The 19,501-nt window shown below is 38.4% G+C and overlaps 3 protein-coding genes and 1 long non-coding RNA gene across 5 annotated transcripts in view; 1 reads left to right on the forward strand and 3 right to left on the reverse strand.

Moving 5' to 3' along the window:
• LOC149051395 (uncharacterized) overlaps nt 1-1,027 on the reverse strand; it is a 10,684-nt gene extending 9,657 nt beyond the window's left edge. The window contains exon 1 of the mRNA XM_089185614.1: nt 216-1,027. Coding sequence (XP_089041740.1) covers nt 216-297 — 82 coding nt within the window. The 5' untranslated portion in view covers nt 298-1,027. The remainder of the gene's footprint in view (nt 1-215) is intronic.
• Nucleotides 1-19,501, forward strand: part of LOC149051380 (adhesion G protein-coupled receptor E3-like) — a 494,984-nt gene that overhangs the window by 189,074 nt on the left and 286,409 nt on the right. The gene's annotated exons all lie outside the window — the stretch shown is intronic.
• LOC149051396 (adhesion G protein-coupled receptor D1-like) lies at nt 4,010-6,365 on the reverse strand. Its single transcript, XM_089186243.1, has 4 exons — nt 5,093-6,365; nt 4,831-4,951; nt 4,491-4,532; nt 4,010-4,314 (listed from the first exon to the last, which is right to left on the reverse strand). The coding sequence occupies exons 1-4, from the start codon at nt 5,137-5,139 to the stop codon at nt 4,195-4,197; spliced, it is 330 nt and encodes a 109-aa protein (XP_089042369.1). The 5' UTR covers nt 5,140-6,365; the 3' UTR covers nt 4,010-4,194.
• LOC149051397 (uncharacterized) lies at nt 12,093-14,348 on the reverse strand. Of its 2 annotated transcripts, XR_016180784.1 has the most exons (4): nt 14,165-14,348; nt 13,034-13,578; nt 12,664-12,742; nt 12,093-12,139 (listed from the first exon to the last, which is right to left on the reverse strand). It is a non-coding gene; the product is annotated as an uncharacterized LOC149051397 (long non-coding RNA). The 2 variants fall into 2 exon arrangements; XR_016180783.1 differs by lacking the exon at nt 12,093-12,139 and having other exon boundaries at nt 12,257-12,742.

Raw genomic sequence — 19,501 nt, forward strand, 5'->3', positions numbered from 1 at the left:
TTTCGAATTCCTGTCGAAAAGTTCTTTCAACAGAAATAAAATTTTCAAGACCATATTTTCCCTTTAAAGAGCTCTTAAGAGAGCTTTAAAGAGCTCCGTCGAAAAACAAAAAGCGCAATTGAAAGTACCACATGCAGCCAAAAGCCTCCTTAACACATCGAGTTTTTTAAAAGTTTACATATTTAAAGGTCACCATACTACTTTTAAACACTCACCAACCACTAGTGCAAGAAAAGCCATTCTCCAGACCAATTTAGCTAGAGTTTTCTTTCGAACTTTTAGATATGAATTCGGCATTTTTAGGATCACCGTCTCGTGAAACAATGACGAAGGTATTGGTGTGTGTGCAGTGACGTTGGGCAGACGTTAGACACAGAGATACGTTTGATCTTGAGCGATCAAGGAAATAGGCATAGACCAAACTAGGCGTGAGTTTCTAAACTCATTATTCCTTGAGTTTGGTGGCAATAAATTGACCAGCTGGGTCCTTATTTTCTTTTTAAATTCAGACAATATTAATACTAAGACATGACTAGAATTATATCTCAGATACGAAGTGTCACGGAAATCATTAGGAAGTGGCAGGTGGCTGTGAATTAAAAACTTCTCAAAGCGGACGTTTTTTTTAATGTTTTTTAATTTTTTTTTTATTATTATTGTGTTCGTTATGGAGGAACCGAAATTTTCCTCACCCTAATTAATTTTTTCCACTTTACTTCCCCCCTAACACAAACTAAATAGTTTTCAAACTTGCTTTGAAATAGCGGATGACAAGACATTGAATCGCAGTACCGCTTTTTCGCGGTATTTTTTTTCATTCTAATTCACCCATACGTTGGGCACACACTGACGTATTTGTGTAAATGATATGGCAACTGCGAGATGTGCAATGAATGATCATTAAGACAAAACAAAGAGTGTTCAACTCATTAGGTGTCTTTATTGAAAACTGGGCCGAATTTCCTAGTTTGCATGACGAACTAAAACGAGATTGAGAAAGCTTTATCTGTTTAAAGAGGAAATTTTCAAATGAATAATTAATCATGTCTACCAAGGGAAATTTTCGTGTTAAGCCTCCATCTCATCACAGTATTTTCCTTTTTTTGGCAACACAAATGAAGGACCAAAAAACTGTTTTTACTTCGACAATTTGAAACAAATACACCTTTAAGAATTTTAACTCCTCTGTTATTTAAATAGCATTTTACGAATACAGACTTTCTTGAGAGACTAAAAATTAGCTAAGCTGACAGCGGATAGCAATTGAAGGGTTTTAAACAAGGATTTTAAACATTACTCTATTGGTATCAAAGGAAAATATAACATTTCATTTTAATGCCGACAAAACGAGAATTATTAGTTCAAGGATACAGAGGAAAACGAGAAAACGAAAAATTAAGACGAACTCAAGGATGTGATAGTCATTGCTAATTCTTTTACTAGCGTCATCAAACGTCTGAAAGGCCTTCAATCATAAACCTACTGATGGAAAATTCTGTCATATTTCAGCATTGCACTAAGGCGCCTTGGCCTCATACTTCCAAAGAAAACTTCATAATTTCCACTTGAGGTGCGGCGCTTATCAAATTTACATAAAATAACGGTTAAATAAGTCATTTTGTACAAAAAATTGAAATACTACCCACTTCAATCATACGGAGAAGTGTTTCTGTCATCCTTGCGTGTAATTATTAAAGTAGATATATTCGAACCAAGCTTGAGGTGCATAAATATAGTCCTAAAAAGCCAAATATTCCTCTATTGGATGTATTACTATTATCGTTATCATTTTAATGAAAAAAAAAATATGTATATATATTTATATAAATGTGGGGGTAGAGTCTACCTTGGCATTAAGTGCTCAATACTGTGGTAGCAGAGCTAAGTATACATAAGTTAAAGAATTAAGAGGACGCATCGATTCTATGACTCTGAGTTTCGCGCCTAAGCGCTCGTCATACAGATCTTTCTCGTCATACTTGTTTTCAATAATCGATAGTTTCAGATATGGAAGATATTTATAAGCCTTATCAGCTCAGTAGTACGCGGTCAAACACAGTGTGATCTTGTTCTGGGGTTGTATGAATTTCATTTTGAGAGGGAGTTGGTGTTTTTAGGCTTTCTTTAACGTCAACCGTGTGGACATTCACAATACTTCCCACGAAATACCACGGAAGGAATAGAATGATACTTTCTACCGACCTAATTTAGTTTCTAACCGTCATTAATTTATTTATAGTGTATTGCACAGCATAATTTTTAAGTAGGTACCAATTTTTGTGAGTAAAGTTGAAACACAAATTAACCAACCACATACAAAAATGACTTTCACCGTCACGAATGACCTACGCGTTTGTTATCAACATTTCGAACGACATTGTTGCGAATAGGACCTCAGGTCCGAAATGCTTCGAACATCCCCGAAGTACAAGTTGGAGGAGGATGCTATCCCAAAAATCCCCGGCTATCACCTTAAGAGCATCGCCGTGAACAAGCAAAAAACGAGGTTCTATTAAGCAAACATTCGATTCACCTTACTCTCAGTTATCAGGGGACTCAAATTTGCCAATGAAATATATAAATTCTCCATAAACTTTCACTATGTTGCGGGAATATTTGTATTTTGTGTTTCAAAATGGATCTGCATGTGAATAAATATGGATCTGCAATGCCTTTTTGCCAGTTTTTTTCTTTCTGAATGCCCTTGGACAACTTCAAATAATAAGAAGCGAACGAAAAGAACTACCAAGACTTTTTCTCATTCCTCTAAAGCTTGCTTGAAGTAAAGTGACCATTACGCTTCAGTTCCTCATTAAGAGTTATGCCCCTACTTATTCAATTTCAGGATCTTCATAAAAAACACACAAGTCCTCTTTGGCTCTTACGAGCTAGTTTTATCCAAAGCTTGGGGGTAGAGGGCTGGAATTTTTGGTGGTAACATGGTTTTCAGGGAGACCAGTCGTCGTCGCCAACACCAACAGACTACTCCTATTGAGTACATGGGTTTTGAGCCCTGCGGGACTGTTCCGACATTTCACTCAATAACTTCGCTGTTTATCTCAGGATTTTTTTCTTTTTGATTCAGTGCATGGAATTCGCACTTTTCTGGCAAAAGGTCGACAAGTGCACCCTGGTTTAGGGGGTGGAGTACTTGTATTGAAGTTTTTCCCGTTCAGATAAGCCGTTTATGGTTGGTTTCTTGTGATATCTTTACGCAAAAGTAGGTGGATAAATGAATCGTAATTTGATGATCATAATTGGTGCAAACTTATCTTTCTCTGAGAATTGCTACAAGTTAGCACTGTTGTTGCTTTTGTTGGTATTTTAACAAGTAAAATTAAAACCACGAGAATAACAAACGTAAAGAGGGTTGATTGTTCATTTGTTAATAAAAAAGGCTTAAATCGAGATTATTTGAAATTTCTTTCTGTTATTCAACGAAAAGATTCGATCGAGGCATTACACGCTCCTCATTAAAATGTTATTAATCATGTATTTTTAAATGAGGAAGTAAATAAAGTCTTTTTTTTGACATGTGACAAATTGAGAAAGCTTTTTGAATGGATTAAGTTGCATTATCAAAATTCAAAGTCCGATGCTCAACTCTCAAGCTATCGTGCGTGTTTCAGGAGGAACGGACTTATCAGAGTGGAGACTCATAGAGTCAATGAAGAGATATTTCTCAACCGCCACTCCCGAGGGAAAAATTCTCAAACAACTACACAGGTAAAAGCGAGACTGCCAAGAGAAAAAACTATTCATAGTTTTTTGTTTGTTTGTTTGTTTTCTTTTTTTTTTAAACCCTTGTCTCTATTGAGAGTAATAATATCTTGATTACCATTGGTATGCATAACGTGTTTTCCTTTTGGTGAGGGCCGTACAATTTGTGGTGGCTTATGATAGTTTCATTACCCTGTAAACTGATGCCTTGGATGTAGAGCTTCTAAACACAACTATCTCCAATGCTCTTTTCTCCACAAGGAGGAAACCTTAAATACCGATTACTTGAGACGTTCTTTTATTACTTTTCGGATCGATACAAAGCTGTCAGAGCCTTCTGAAGCTGGTTATCCTTACCTAAAATTTTCTTAATTTAAGATATACACAGATTTAAGCTAAGGAACAACACTACGATGACGAATCAGATCTCAGAGATTCCAATGCCACTGTCATGGTTATTAGGAGGCTGGACATTCAATTCCTTAGCAGTATCACGCTGATTGTTTCATTTACTTGCGAAGCTCGCTTAACGCCTGTTACTTCATCTGCATTTGGGTTGACAGCGTTTATCCTTCTTTTGAAGCGAGATTTAATCTGCATGAATAAGTTGATATCAAAACGATCTCAAGAACTGTACAACTCTATGCGCTTCGCATACATACAACCATCGAGTTTAATTTCTTATTTCAAAGTGGAAGCCTTGCCAGGTAAAACTCTGAGCAAAAAACTAGAGTTTACAAAGAGACTTAAAACAACATTTGATAACATACCTCTGGATTTCTCACACAGTAAAGGAGGAATATTAAGAGGCCCTGTTAAATCGCAATTTCAGAATTCCCATTAACGCCTTTAGTAAATTCAAAGTGCTTTCATACAACCCCCCCCCCCCCTCCAACCCTAAACCTCTCAGTATTAAACTTACTGGGCAGCAAAAATGTCCAAACCTTTACTGCTATTAATCACAAGTTCTCTACTTTGTCTCTGTATTACACTAAGTTTACCAACTGGTAAACTTGTAAGGAAGGGGTAGTACAACTTGCTGTAGAATTTGCTTTTACGTTGGTATCGTATGAGCACGGATTTTATCCCTAAAAGCTGTATTTATTTTACCTGAGTAGAGTTGAAAATTGTGAAAATGTACACAAACGCTTTATGCAGGGGCAAAAGAAGACCAAATAGCCACGTGATCCCTAGCAAAGGAATCATCACCACACATGCCTTGACACCAAGCCTATAAAATCAGGAAAAAAAAAAGAAAATCAAGATAATTTGCTTTTACCATTGCTGTGAGTTGACATTAGTCGTATAAGGCAGCAAAGTATGAGGCTAATGACTTATATGAACCTACCACTGGCGCCGCTGAAATACTTACCTTGTTTGTTCGCTGACTTTGTCTTTTACATGCTGCATTATCGTCATTTCCTTGATAACTCGCACCAGTATCAATGTGTTTAACTGAAAAAAGTGATAAGAATGAAAAAAAAAAAACAAAAAACAAAATCTAAAAACAATCAAACTTTATAAAGGAAACAGGAGTTTGCACTTGAGCTAAGTGGTCCTATTTTCCTTAGCGGATGGTCGTCAAAATTTTAACCCTTCCCCTTCCCTAGCATTCCGCAAGACATTTTTGAGGTGTAAGGACCATTCGTCAGTAAATATTTATACAGCTGGAAGGAGATGGCTAAAATCATTATGAACGCAAAACGTTTCGTCCAACAAAACAACGCAATAACCCAGTAGAGACTCGAACCAGGACTTTCAACCTAAAAACCTTGCACAGTAACCGCTGACGGCATCTCCCAACGATAGGGTTCACCTCAAGCAAAATGTATCCTTCATATATTTCATGTTTTGTTGAAAACTATTGAACAGAGTCAAAGAGGTTAAAAAGAGCGGCGGGGAAAATGCTCACGATGCAAAGAGACCTGAAAGTAAAGCGTGAAAGATAAAAATGAAAAAAAAAATATTTAGGAATTTAACCTACCAACTCAATCAGCACAACGAATACAACAAATATCCAGATCATGCCGTTAGAGGATGACATCCAGCAGCTGAATAAAAATTAATTATGCGAAACTTTGATAATTTATCAATTAATTACTTTTTTGCCCATGCATGTACGCAGTACTTTCCATGTTTGATTACAACTGAAAACAACAAAGAAATAACAAAACAGCAAAAACAAACCAACCTTTAGACAAAAAAAAATTTAAAACAATGCAAACAAGCAAACAAAAAAAACAAAAAGAAAACAAAAAAAAAACAAAAAAAAGAACAAAAAAACAGGATTCGTGACAGAAATCGCTTGACAAAAAAATCATTTATTTCTTACAACTTCTCGCTGACATCGCTTTTAATCCCCGGCCCGGTTCCTGCTGCAATGCCCAGCGATATGGAAACGACGAGAGCGGGTAGACCTGTGGATTCGGAATTCAAAGGGACAACAGAGTCAAATGACGATGATGATGTCTAAGATGCTGATGGCAATCTTCATCTTTTACTTTTCAAAAGATTATCAAAGAGAGAATGGGTTTTTAATTAATAGTTACCCCATGAAAATCCATGTGAAACCTTCATCTTGTCGTTGATGTTGTAAACTTGTACAACAAACAGGTAGAGATAAACTCCCTCGATCAACATCCAGCAGAAAGCGGCCATTAGGAAATATTGAACAAAAGCTGCTACCGTAACACAGGCAGACTGCACAGGAATGAAAAATTTGAGCTAAGAGTCGGTTGAAAGTCATAAAAATTTACCGAAAGAGATTCTTGTCTTCTCGTTTGATATAATATCTCACCTTGTTCTCAACAGCACCACTTCCGGCTAGGAAGAAAAGTTGACCTGCGCCAAGTGAAGCGACTAGACTCACTCGAATCTGAGATAAGGGCCCCCTCATGTCTCTAATCAAAAGCAAATGACTGATTTTATTCTACATCAGTTCTATCCTCATTTTATACAAAGCCTGGTTATATTTTTATGATTCGACTCGCCTGCTTAAAGGAATCTTAGCTTACTCCTTCTTTCTCTTACTCATTCTTTTTCTCCTTCTCAGGCTTCCGCGTGTTAATGTCTATAAAACTGGCTATTGTTTTGTTTCTTATGTTCATTGACTGACTGCTTTTGACTGCTTTTCTAACTGTTTTCTGATGTAATTCTAGCTGGTCTGGACAAGGGTGTCTCCTGCTATCGAAGAACGAGTCTTACACCGAGTGTAGCTGCAATCATTTGACTCACTTTGCCGTTCTTATGCAGTTTGGCAGGGGAACTAGCGATAGCGGTTTAACTAAGGTAACAATATTTTTAAGCATTCATGCATTGATTTCAGAAGGCACTGTGCGATTATCGGAGGCGAAAGAAAGAGTGGAGGCCAAGTATATATTTAAAGCAATATATTTAATGAGCAGAGGAGCTCACTAGAGCAGGGCCTGAGGTCAACTGAACTGTTGCATAATCACATTAGGATATTTATAAGTCGAGCGCGGTTGGTAGGTAAGAGGGTTAAGGGCTAATCCCACATCCCCCTTTCTAGACATTTCGATACTGTAAGAATGTCTCTGTGCAAAGTCTTCTAATAGTGGAAAGCGAGTCTATTAAGTAATTTGATCATGAAACTAATAGCAAATGTTCATTCAGTCCTAATCAAAACCTAATCTCTTGGGCGGGTTGACCTTTCTTCCGGAACGAGTAGCGGTTCCAGGAACGGGAACTGGAATGGAAGACTTTTGGGCCGACATAAAAGCTTCGTTCTTCTCTGCCGGAATAGGTGGCTGATCCTTGGAAATTTCGGGAGGATCAGGTGGAGGGCTTTCCGTTGTGTACTTTGCTTCTTTAGGATTTGGATTGAGTTGACGTCTGTTTCTTCTAACAGTTGCGTTGCTGTCAGTGTCGAGGTAGTAGGAACGTGGCTGTGGTGTTTTGGATACTACTACCGCGTTCTCTTTGCGATCAGGGATGTAAACACGATCGCCTGGCGACAGATTACTGAGCTCTTTAACTGCATGTCGTCGGTTGTACTCTTTCATTTGCTCGGTCTTAATCTTGGCTTCCTTTTCACTCAATGTCGTTAACTCTGGCCATTGCGGTGTTAGTTTAGACGGAGTAGTTGGAAGGGTGGTGCGTAGTCGCCGTCCCATGCATAGTTCGGCTGGGCTGAATCCGTTTTCCAGTGGAGTAGCTCTGTAAGCGAGTAGTGCTTCATACGGATCGTCAGATTTTGTAAGGAGGTTTTTAGTTGTTTGCACCATGCGTTCAGCTTCTCCGTTGCTTTGTGGGTATTTTGGACTGCTTGTAATGTGTGTGAATCCCCATTTTTCTGCAAATTTGGCGAATTCCGCTGAGGAATACTGCGGTCCGTTATCGGAGATCACGGTTTCTGGAATTCCATGGCGCGCGAAGATCGCTTTTAGGTGATTGATTACTTCTTGAGAGGTGGCTTTTCGAAGTACGCCAATCTCGCAATACCGCGAGAAGTAATCTACCACGAGGACAAATTCCTGTCCTTTCCATTCGAATAGATCGGTTCCTACTTTTTGGAATGGACGCTCAGGTAACTGTGTAGGAATCATGGGCTCTGCACGATTAGTTTTCGTCTTGATACAAGTAGGGCATTCCCTGACAAGATCTTCTATCTGCTTGCTGAGATTCGGCCACCAGACACCACTTTTCGCTCTTTCACGGCATTTCTGGATGCCTTGATGACCTGTGTGTATCTTGTCTAATACATTGAGTCTTAACACTGAGGGAATTATGACTCTGTCGTCTTTCATTAGGATTCCCTGCTGAACTGTGATTTCTGCCCTGTACTGCCAGTACGGTTGGAGTGAACAATTCAAGTGATGTTTCTCTGGCCAGCCTTCACTGCAGAACAGCTTAAGCTTTGAACAGACTTCATCTTCGTCCTGATGAAGGCGTATTTCTTGCAAGCGGCGCTCTGTAGTTGGCAGGCATTCTACTATGTGTGAGACATAGAGGTTTAAATCTTCGTTAAGTTTCTTCTCGTCTTTCGTGAGACTTCGGTGAAGTGGTGCTCTTGATAAGGTATCAGCTGTGGTGAGGTCTTTTCCGGGTACATGGACTATTTGGTACGAGTAGCGCATAAGTCGCATCCGGAACCTTTGAATACGTGGTGGCATGTCCTGGAGACATTTTGATCCTAGTAACGGCACCAACGGTTTGTGATCCGTTTCGATAAGGAACTCTTTACCGAGGACAAAGTCGGCAAACTTTTCACAAGCCCAAGTAGTTGCGAGTGCTTCTTTCTCTATCTGAGCGTATCTTTGTTCAGTAGACGTCATAGAGCGCGAAGCGTAGGCGATTGGCTTCTTTGAGTCATCTTCTTGGACTTGTAAGAGGACTGCTCCTAATCCATACGACGACGCGTCTGCAGATATAATAGTTTCTTTATTGGAGCAGTAATGAGCGAGAACTGGCGCTTGAGTCATTTCGTTCTTCAAGCGAGTGAAAGATTCTTCTTGAGCTTGACTCCAGTGCCATTCGTTCTTGCTTGAAAGAAGATCGCGAAGAGGCATAGTCTTCTCAGACAGATTTTCGATGAACTTTTGTTGGTGGTTGATCATTCCCAGGAATCTCCGTAGTTCTGCAACATTTTGCGGTTTCTCCATCTTTTCAATAGCTGCAGTCTTGTCTGGATCGGGGCCTATTCCTTGAGCGCTGAGACTATGGCCCGCGAACTTCAATTGTTTCCTTGAAAATTCGCACTTCTCTGGGTTCAAGGTGATTCTTGCTCTGATCAATCTTGTTAAAACTGCGTCAAGTCGTTCATCATGTTGTTTTTGCGTCTTTCCATGCACGAGGATGTCATCCATAATGCATATGACTCCTTCTAAACCTTCCAGCTCGTTTAGCATTCTCTTTTGGAATCGTTCTGGTGCTGATTTCAAACCGAAGGGGAGTCGCTGAAAACAATATCTGCCAAAGGGAGTCAGAAATGTGGTCAGGAGTTGAGAGTTTTCTGCTAGCTTCTCTTGCCAAAAACCGGAATTTGCGTCAATTTTTGTGAACACTGTGGACTCTCCAATTTCACCTAGCAAGGCTTCAATCTTTGGAAGTGGATACGTTTCACGGCAAACGTTTTCATTGAGCTTTGTCAGATCCACACATATTCGGATTTTCCCGTTTGGTTTAGGTACTGTCACCATTCCAGCGCACCAATTTGTAGGCTTGTCAACCTTTCTGATTACTCCCAACTTCTCCATTCGGGCAAGCTCTTCTTTTACTTTGCTTTTCATTGGTAATGGAACACGTCGTGGGGTCATTATGGCAAACGGTTGAGCGTCTGACTTCAACTTGATTTCATATTCTCCCTCAAGTTCTCCCAGTCCATGGAACAGTTGAGGATATTTCGCTTTAATACTTTCTTCGTAGCTTTGACTTTGGATTTCATTGATTCGAGCCAATAGATTTAGCTTTTGAATCGCTGGCTGCCCCAGAAGAGGCTCTTTTAGGCCTTTAACAACGTAAATATCTTCGGTCACGCACTTTTCTCCCAGGGATAAAGTGTCACGAATTGTCCCTATTACACAGAGACCCTTGTGATCCGCTCCAAAGAGTCTTTTGGAGGTGTAATGTAGTTTTCCTAAGTTGCATTGGCGAAAGACTTCTTCAGGAATAACTGTGACGTCTGCGCCGGTATCAATCTTGAAATTTACTTCGGAGTTTCCTATCGATAGATTTGTACGCCATTTCTCCGATGTTTCGATTGTGTTGACGACTTCGTTGACGATCATTACAGAGATATCATCTTCTTCCGAATCATCATTAACTCTATGGACTTGTTTTGAGGATTTGCAGACCTTGGAATAATGACCCTTTTTGTTGCATGCATTGCAGGTAGCATCTTTGGCTGGGCAACGCTGAGGAGGGTGACCTGGCTGAGCTCCACATCTGTAACACGATGTTTTCTTTGCTTTCGAAGAAACTCCATAATGCTTGGGTTTTGGACTTCGACGTTTGTTTTCTGGAACTTTCCTGTCATGTATTGCCGATATGTCAGCGGCACTTGAGGGGTTTTGAAGAATTTGATCATGATGTTTCGTGATTTCGGTGGATTTAACTTCTTTAATTACCTGATCCAGAGTTAGGTTGTCATTTGCCATCAATCGACGCCTGAGATGAGAATCACGCAAACCAGCAATTATTTGAGTGTGCACCATTTGGTCACGAAGGTCCCCAAAAGAGCAGAGGTCGGCTCTTCACTGAAGATCTTCAATGAAGGTGAGGACAGATTCTTTGTCTTGCTGAAAGCGTCTTACGAACTGTGTTCTCTCGAAGACTAAAGCAACTTTTCCTTTAAAATGATCTTTGAATTTTTGTTTGACATTCGCGTACTGGATATCTTCACCTGACAGTTTGAAACTATCATAGATGTCGGCGGCATTATTTCCCATTACGTAAATAAGCGTATTGATGCGCACTTTATCTGACAGCTCATCACGTTCCGTAGCTGCTTCAAATAACTCGTAGCGCTTTATCCAGTGGTCCCAATCGTCTGTTTTGGGATCAAACTTAGCCGGAGGAGGAATATTGAAATTTGCTGCGGCCATTTTTACGCTTCCACTTTGTGGGTTATCCGTCTGTAGTGAAGCCGTTGAAGAACTCGGTTCCACTGGGTCTGTGGGTGGTGACGTGACTGGCGTGCTTGATTCCTCGAATATTTCTTCGTTTGGATCTTGAGCGTTTGAATTCATTCACGCGATGTGAAATGAGGTCGGAAACAACTTTCTTTTCCGCTACTTCTTGTTCCTGCTGTAGGATCCCACTTCTGATACCATGTGCGATTATCGGAGGCGAAAGAAAGAGTGGAGGCCAAGTATATATTTAAAGCAATATATTTAATGAGCAGAGGAGCTCACTAGAGCAGGGCCTGAGGTCAACTGAACTGTTGCATAATCACATTAGGATATTTATAAGTCGAGCGCGGTTGGTAGGTAAGAGGGTTAAGGGCTAATCCCACAGGCACTAAGACTAGATAGCATTGGTGTGGCACTTTTTCATAAATTTGCATTAATCCAGGTATATGATGTGTGGCACTCTTCCGTTACAAGTATTGAATCACTGTTTTTATATTCATTTCTAAGACGGACGAAAAAGCGCTGGAAATTCTCACATATGTGGGCTTGTCTTTTTCTCTGGTTGGAATCACTTTAACAATCATCAGTTATGCTGTTCTTACGTAAGTACATGACATAGTTACACGCAAGCATTCCAAAGCAAGCCGAGAATATAGACTCAACAAGAAATGATATCAGTTTAATGAACACACAATGTGAGGTACCAGTGCATAAAAGCAAAGTCCTTAAGCAAATTTATTATTTGAAGTGAACGATGTCATCAACTCATTCAAAGCTGTTTACCTGTTTTCAGAAGTATTCCAAAACACGCAACTTCCATCCGGCGCGTCCTGAAACCGTAAAGTACTGTTAGTATTACGTAGTGCAGCGACTTGGTGGCTAATGTGGAGTTGGGAGTGCTCTCACCGGCTTTTTTAAAACCCTTTCCCCACCCACCCCCCCCCCAACACTAATAATGATGTTAATAGTAACGATAATAATAATAATAATAATAATAATAAAAAGAATAGCGATGATGACGATGATAACATTGATAATAATGATAGTAATAATAAGGAAAAAAGACAAATCTAATCAAATCAAAACAAAAACAAAACAAAACAAAACAAAAAAACGGAATAACAAAAGTAAAGCATAACCAAACAAACGAAATCAACAGCATACACGATAACAAGCAACAACAACAGCAACAAACAACAGTAACAAAATATGTAGCGAGACAAAAATGGATCAAAGGGATGGAAAAGGAAGTATAAATTTCGGCTTGAATTTTCCAGAAATATCAGCGCTGTGCAAATTTCTTTATAGTGTTACGAATTCAGATGGAGCTCTCTCTTGATTAATTGTATCTTACCGCTAGGTTTTTAAATTTCAGTGTAACATTCTTTCTGAAAGTGTTGTTCCTCGGCCATATCGTTGCAGACAAGATATTACTGTTGAATAACCAAAAGACAAATAAACAAGAAAAAAAAATTAAAAAAAAATTAATAAAAGAAAACCAATCAAACAAACAAACGGACCGACAAAGGATAAAAAGAGAAAATAATAAAAAAGATAGCAAAAGAGAATCAAGACGAAAGAAACAAAAACAAAGGGGAAATTCAAACTGAGGTCGAAGATGTTTCTTTTTTGTTATTAACATTTCCCTTCGTGGGTTATCAGCAAACCAAAATAGATTAATTTGAAATATAAGATACGAAATGCAATACTAGGTTTTAGCAAACCTGAATCTAATGAGAGGAGTAGAGTCGGTCTGGTTTTTCAGGAATACTTCATGGAGATCTTTGTAAATGACACAAAGTACAACTGATCCTAAGATGAAAATAATAGAAACAATTGTATTACTACGAGAGTTTTTAGAAAATAGTACAAGTTATCACGGTTTAAAACCTTGCGCGTTTATTGGCATGTTTCATTGGTATGCCCAGCCTTGTTATAAGAGTAAAACATTTCGACCAAAGGAGAAATGAACTGAAAATGAAATAAAAGAAAACCAAAACAACCAGCTTAAGATATCAGCCATTCACCTTCAGTGTCTTTAGTATTTGAAACCCAGTCCCCCTTTTAACCAAGAACAAAGATAATCGCTAAAATAATTTGAATAATACGAGAAAAATATATAATTTTCTATGCTAAAAAAAAGTGAAAAAGATAGTTGTCAAACCGTTATCGAAGCCTGTAACAGGAAGGCTGACGTAGTTTTCTCCTTTATCATCCTCAAGTTGTACTCCAGTCTCATTTTCGTGGAAAATCTTCCTGACCAAAATATCTAATTGCAAAACAGCGACTTATTTTACGTGAGGGCCAAAATAAACAAGTTATCGTCCTCAAAAGTTTTAGAACTTAAAGACTGAAGAACCATCACTTAGAAGTAGTAAATGCAAGTAGTTTGCAGGGATCATCAGTCGAAGGAGCGTTCTCCATTCAATTGTCAGATAAAGTGCTGGTGATCATTTTTAAATCCATAAACATATCACTGGAATGAATTCGAATGGTTTCTTATTTTTATATTCTTAATTTATTTATTCATTTTTCCCCTGTTTATGACTTCATATGTATGACGATATTGAAGAACATATATAAAATAGAACGAATTCTTGGAAATGGAGACAACTGATGAGCCATAGGAATTCGCTGTTATAAACTGCCTTAAAAGAGGTCCAACACGTTTCAGGTGTCGCGAAAATGATTCGATGGAGGGTTGCTATAGACAAAGCTTATACCAAAAACGTCGAATAAGTAGTAGCGTTAGCAAACGTTTCTAAAATCTGCCACGAATGATGCATGTATTCATCCTGAACTCTGAATTAGAAATCAAGAGCTGACTTCCAAATCATTTTTTAAGATCCACTTACCTGCATGTTCACTACTGATGTTCATCTTAGGTACGGTTTGATTTAGGTGATTTTGAGCATAATTCCCAATGAACTCCTCCAAATCAGTGACAGTGAGGAAAGTGCGTTCCATCTTTTCTTGATTTACATCATTTCCAGAAGAGCCAATCAATTCCTTTAGGATGGTGTCAACATGTTTCTTGATTGAAAACTGAGAAGGCGAAAAAAAGTCTCAATAAGGTAATAGTCGTTGGTTTAGATATGTCCTTCAGTAGCCTAACTGTTAAAGGAATTGATAAACTCTGGGCGACACAGTCTGTGGAAAAGCTTTCTTTAACCAAGGCACCAGCAGTAAACTTAAGAGGTGTTTTAATTTTCTGACGTCGAAGTCTTCTATTTACACGTTATTGCCATGGTTTCTAAGCAAAGTATTACGAACATAATAATATACACAGAAAAATTACTCAGTTCTGATTGGTTAAGATAAATGCAGTTTTCAGGTAATTCAGTGCAGAAGAGAGTTAATTCAGCGCAGAAGAGGGTTAATTCAGTGCAAAGAAAGAAACAAATCAGACATTCTGATTGGTCAATAGTCAAAGAAACTCACAGACAGCCAATCAAATGCGAGCCATGGATGGCACAACAAAATTTGAAAATTTGAAAATTTGCGAGCGAAACAATGGCCGGCGTGTTAAGTAGGTTTTCTTTCGCCACCGCAGCTGAAAAACAGCTTAAACAACAAAAACACTATAAAAAGCACTGCTCTTTGGTTGTCAGTTTGGAAAAAGTGGTGTTTAGAGAAGGGAATTGCCAAGGAAATCGAAAATTACGAGCCGAATACTTTGCTCGAGCGATCCAACGCCGAAATTAAAAACAGTCATAGTTAAACCTCGGAAACGATGATTCCATTTCATCGAAAGTGATTCGGACACAGACTGAACTATTCCTTGAACTGTTTAGTCGGAATTTCTTGCACCTTAAAGATGTGAAGATATCATTGCCTATCATTGTTTTGATCCTACGCGGTTGTTTTGACCGAAGGCACGGTTTGAATAAATTAATTTTTGCACTTGATGCGCGCGCTTTGCTTATATTTAATTATGATAAGCCATCTCGTATTTTTCCATGTATATAATTAACACGTAATCACATGATTTTTCTCGTGCAATTTGGAATAAACAAGCACTTGTTAATTTTTTCAAAGACCACAAATTTTGTTTGTCTTTAAAAGAATTTATTCTTGCTTATTTATTCCAAATTGCACTCGAAATCATGTGATTACCTATACTAATGCATTAAGAATGGAATAACCGATTACAAGATTATAAATAGGAATTATGAATAACATAGGAAATACTAGAAAACGTACTCGCCACGACATTAATTTCTACTAGAGGTCACTCCTCTTATTTGCTTGAAAGTCGAACTTGTATTGATAGCTGCGCCGACTGGGGCTAAGAGTGGGATTGGTTTCTACACTCTCTAAAGGGTGAAATTAAAGTAACAACAACAACAGGCACTAAAAATGTTACAAGAAAATCAAATACACGTACTTCGCTTGATGGTGTTATCGTAATGGCGGGAAAATTCGGTTTCTTCGCCCAGCACTATTTCACTTTGATTCTGCCCAAATACGACGAGTTTGTTGTATTTGTCAATATAATAGAAATCTGCTTGCAAGGTTTTTTCCTACACCTCCACATTCTAACACAGTCTTTTTTCCAAGGAGGCAACTGACTGAAACAGGAGGTCAGCTGCTCACACCAAGAGTGACAACAGGTTTCGTCAATAGATGCAGGTGTTTCATTGCCAAATTTCATCCTATGCCAGTGCTGAGACATTTCTCTAACATATTGCTGACAGTCTGAACCGTTCAGCTCTGAGGGTCCGAGTGTTTCATTAGGGCGGGAGCAATGCCCATCTGCGTTAGATACAAAAACATTAAATGGAGACATTTTTAAATGTCAATGCTGTTCCTCGTTCGTTCACATACTTTTTATATTTTTGTTAAATTAGTATTCTTCCGTAAGTAAATTTACTTGATTGAACTTTCTTTTCACTTGATTTTTTTCCCTTTTACTACTCGAATTCCACCCCAGCTAGAGATAACTAGGGTTTTCAGAACCCTCGGCTTTTTCTGAATTTTCTCTGAATTGTTTAAGATGGGCCCGCTTTTTAGTTTGATGCCACTTTTTAAAGTTTATAGACCGAAACCTCCCTTTGTTTACTTGTCCCCCCTATTTTGTAGGAATAATTACCGGCAATGACAAATCAGTGATCTTTTGGACTAGGTCGCATTTTATGATTTATCTGGCAAGATATAATATAGTGTATAACCTCTGACGACAGAGGATAACAAGTTGAACAATGTTGAACCTTAATGATAATTTTCTAATTTTCTTTCTTTTTTTTTTTAGCAAAACAATACATACCTCTTGTTGAAGTTGGCACAGTCATAGCACCTGAAATAAAGACAAAACCAAAAGAAATGATTGAGGGGTGGAGACGGGAGGGGGTAAGGGGAATCAATAGAAAAACAAGTACTTAGATAATAAGATACCTTATGGGGACGTGAGACTACCTAGTCAACCACATAGGGGCAACTGCTGATAAAATCGTTCGCATTTCACTCAACGCCTTGCAAGTGTCGTGCTTTACCAGTCGTAGAGGAAGGATTTGTAGAGGGAGAAGCGTTACGCACCCTAAAAACAAATCTGACACCCTTCTCTTGTGGTGAAAACGTACAGAGTTTCAAAATATGCTTAAAGAAGGGAATGGAAGATATTTGACGCCAATGTGGAGAAAATGACACCTTATTAAAAACAAACGCACTTAATCACATCGGAAAGGAAAGTCATTAAATATATCCTGGTCAGAGCTACCCTGAGGGCAGAAATTTAAAATCGCTTGCGAATGGCAGTAGTCCTGGAGTCCCATCAATACTTTTTTGACTCGTCATTTGCTTCTTGTGACCCGCACCTCGCGCGGAGTTTGCCGACGCTTTGATGCAATAAAATCTCTACAAATTGGCTCTTAGTTGAACCTTTTTGCCGAGAGTTCCCACCATTCCACAGGTAGAAGGTGGCCTTTGAAGTAAAATCCATTTCGTTCTCTCCGTGGCTTTAAGGCTTTCAAGTGAAGGAACGCGAGAAGCCATCGACGGTTCCAGATACAAGAAGTTTCCTTGAGGAAATTGCGAGAAACTAAAACATGTGTCTAGAATAAACAACTCATAATTTCAGAAGACTACCACAACCATCGAAGACCTTAATATATCTAAATCTCTCTGATGCGGTTGGATGATAGACCACAATAAAAATTTCACGAGTTTAGATAGCATAGATAATAGCGGAATAAGTGCGCAATGTTTGTGGTCGAAGGATCCTTTAAAACGAACATGAAGTGAGAGATTAACTAGTGAAAGGAATTGTGCCGAGTTTGAATCCTCATGTCAAAATACAAAAAAATTGGACATGTTTAAATTTTTTAATTATTATTATTATTATTATTATTTATTTTTTGTATAATAAACAAAGCATCTATAGCAGGGGACACAAGGTGGAATTTTCAGAGATTGCCTTTGGCTAGATAACTAAAAGAAATGTAAACAGTATTTTCGTAAGCTTTACCCAGTGAAGATGAGACCCTGAAGAGGCCTCTATAACTCATAGGGCCCTGAGATGCGTATTTTTCCGTCAGAATTCAGTGTTCCTGTTATGTAAACTATACCGGGACATCAGTAAAGCTTTCTTGAGAGTCTAATTGCCCAGAAAAAAAATAAAAAAACCTAGTACAATTCCCGTAACTTATTACTATAATGACTCATATATTTGAAACATTTCAGATCGATTTCTGTTTTCTGGTCTAATTATTGCTTGAAAGGCTTCCGTCGTAAGAGAGCGCTTAAATCAATAGAACGGTCTAGAAAGTACATCTGCTTAAATAGAGAAAGCCGTTCCATTGTCACCTCGCTCTAACGAACGACTACGTTTACTGCAAGAAAGGAAATGAATATAAGACGGTCGTTCTCAAAGTCCGCGTGGAAAAGAAAAATAAGCCAGAGTAAATCAAAAACGTTTTGGCAAGAATTTTAAGAAAGGGGGTATCTCTTGTGTTCCGGTTTCGCCACCTAAATTACATCGTGTTTGTCTTTCGTTTTAGCTATAGCTATGATATGACAAAGGGAACCATCTGCAGAAATAAAAAAAAAGCTATCGGCTTTCAAAATTGTTTTCATCTCCTCCTTTTTCTTTTTTCGTACCAGACTTCACGTCGATCAATTGCATCAAAAAATTTGGGAAACATATTGTGATGGTATCAGGAAGAAAACATAACAGGAAGCTAGTTAAACTGCTTGACTACAGCGAATTGGTTTCATATAAGTACTTACCAAAAATGATTAAGATTCCATGCAAAAGCATTTCGTCGAAAAGTTTCGTCCAGAAGAGGGGGTTCTTCTTTAACATTCAAGGATCCAAATTATCGATGAGAATATTGAGAGCGGCGAATTTGCCTCGCGAAGAGCACTTATTCAGACTGCTTCACTTAGGGCCCTACACAGCGATGTTAAAATGATTTGGTGAAAATCTCACTTAGTGCAGAGTGAGACTATAAACGATTTGAGTGCGAACCCTTTCCCCTCATGGCCTAAAAGGAATTAGCTTTTCAGCTCGTAGATTCATAATAACATCTCTACTGTCACATTGTCATAATTACAGACAAAAACAGGTGGATGATTATGATTATGGATAGACTAATATCGCCCCGTACACTAATAATGAAATAGTTATAAAAAGATATGGTTTTCCATAATATGACATTTAATTTAGATTCAGTGTTATTTTCAGTTTTCTCATGCAAATCAAACTGGAATTTGTTCTTGTGACTATCGGGTATCCGGCTATTAATCAAACAGAATACAATACAGACGCGGTGAAGAAAAGATACCTAATATTCTAATTCTACCATTCTGTGTTTTGTTTTCAGTTGAAAGCTAACAGGGTCTTTATGTCAATGACCTGTGGCAGTATAATTGAAATGGTAATTAAACTGCCAAATGCTTGTCACGCAAACACATAATGTTTTTTTGGAAGAATAATTTACTTGCCGTTATCAGCTTATGTTCAGCGGAGGCAACATATGTAGTAAAGTAGATAATTGGTATTACTTTGTCAGTCTCTCGAGTGGAAAAGCATTGGGTTCTTTGAATGCCTCTCGTCCAAATTTCTTTAGTTTTTGTTTTATTAAAAGGTGATAACAAGCGACAGACAGTCCAAAATGCACGAAAAAAAAGGAAAAAAAAAAGAAAAAAAAAGGGGTTGGAGCTAAACTGCTTTAGGCAGCCAGGCTACGCCAAGT

Source organism: Pocillopora damicornis, chromosome 1 (assembly GCF_964200805.1).
Source record: "Pocillopora damicornis chromosome 1, jaPocDami1.2, whole genome shotgun sequence".
Classification (NCBI taxonomy): Eukaryota; Metazoa; Cnidaria; class Anthozoa; order Scleractinia; family Pocilloporidae; genus Pocillopora; species Pocillopora damicornis.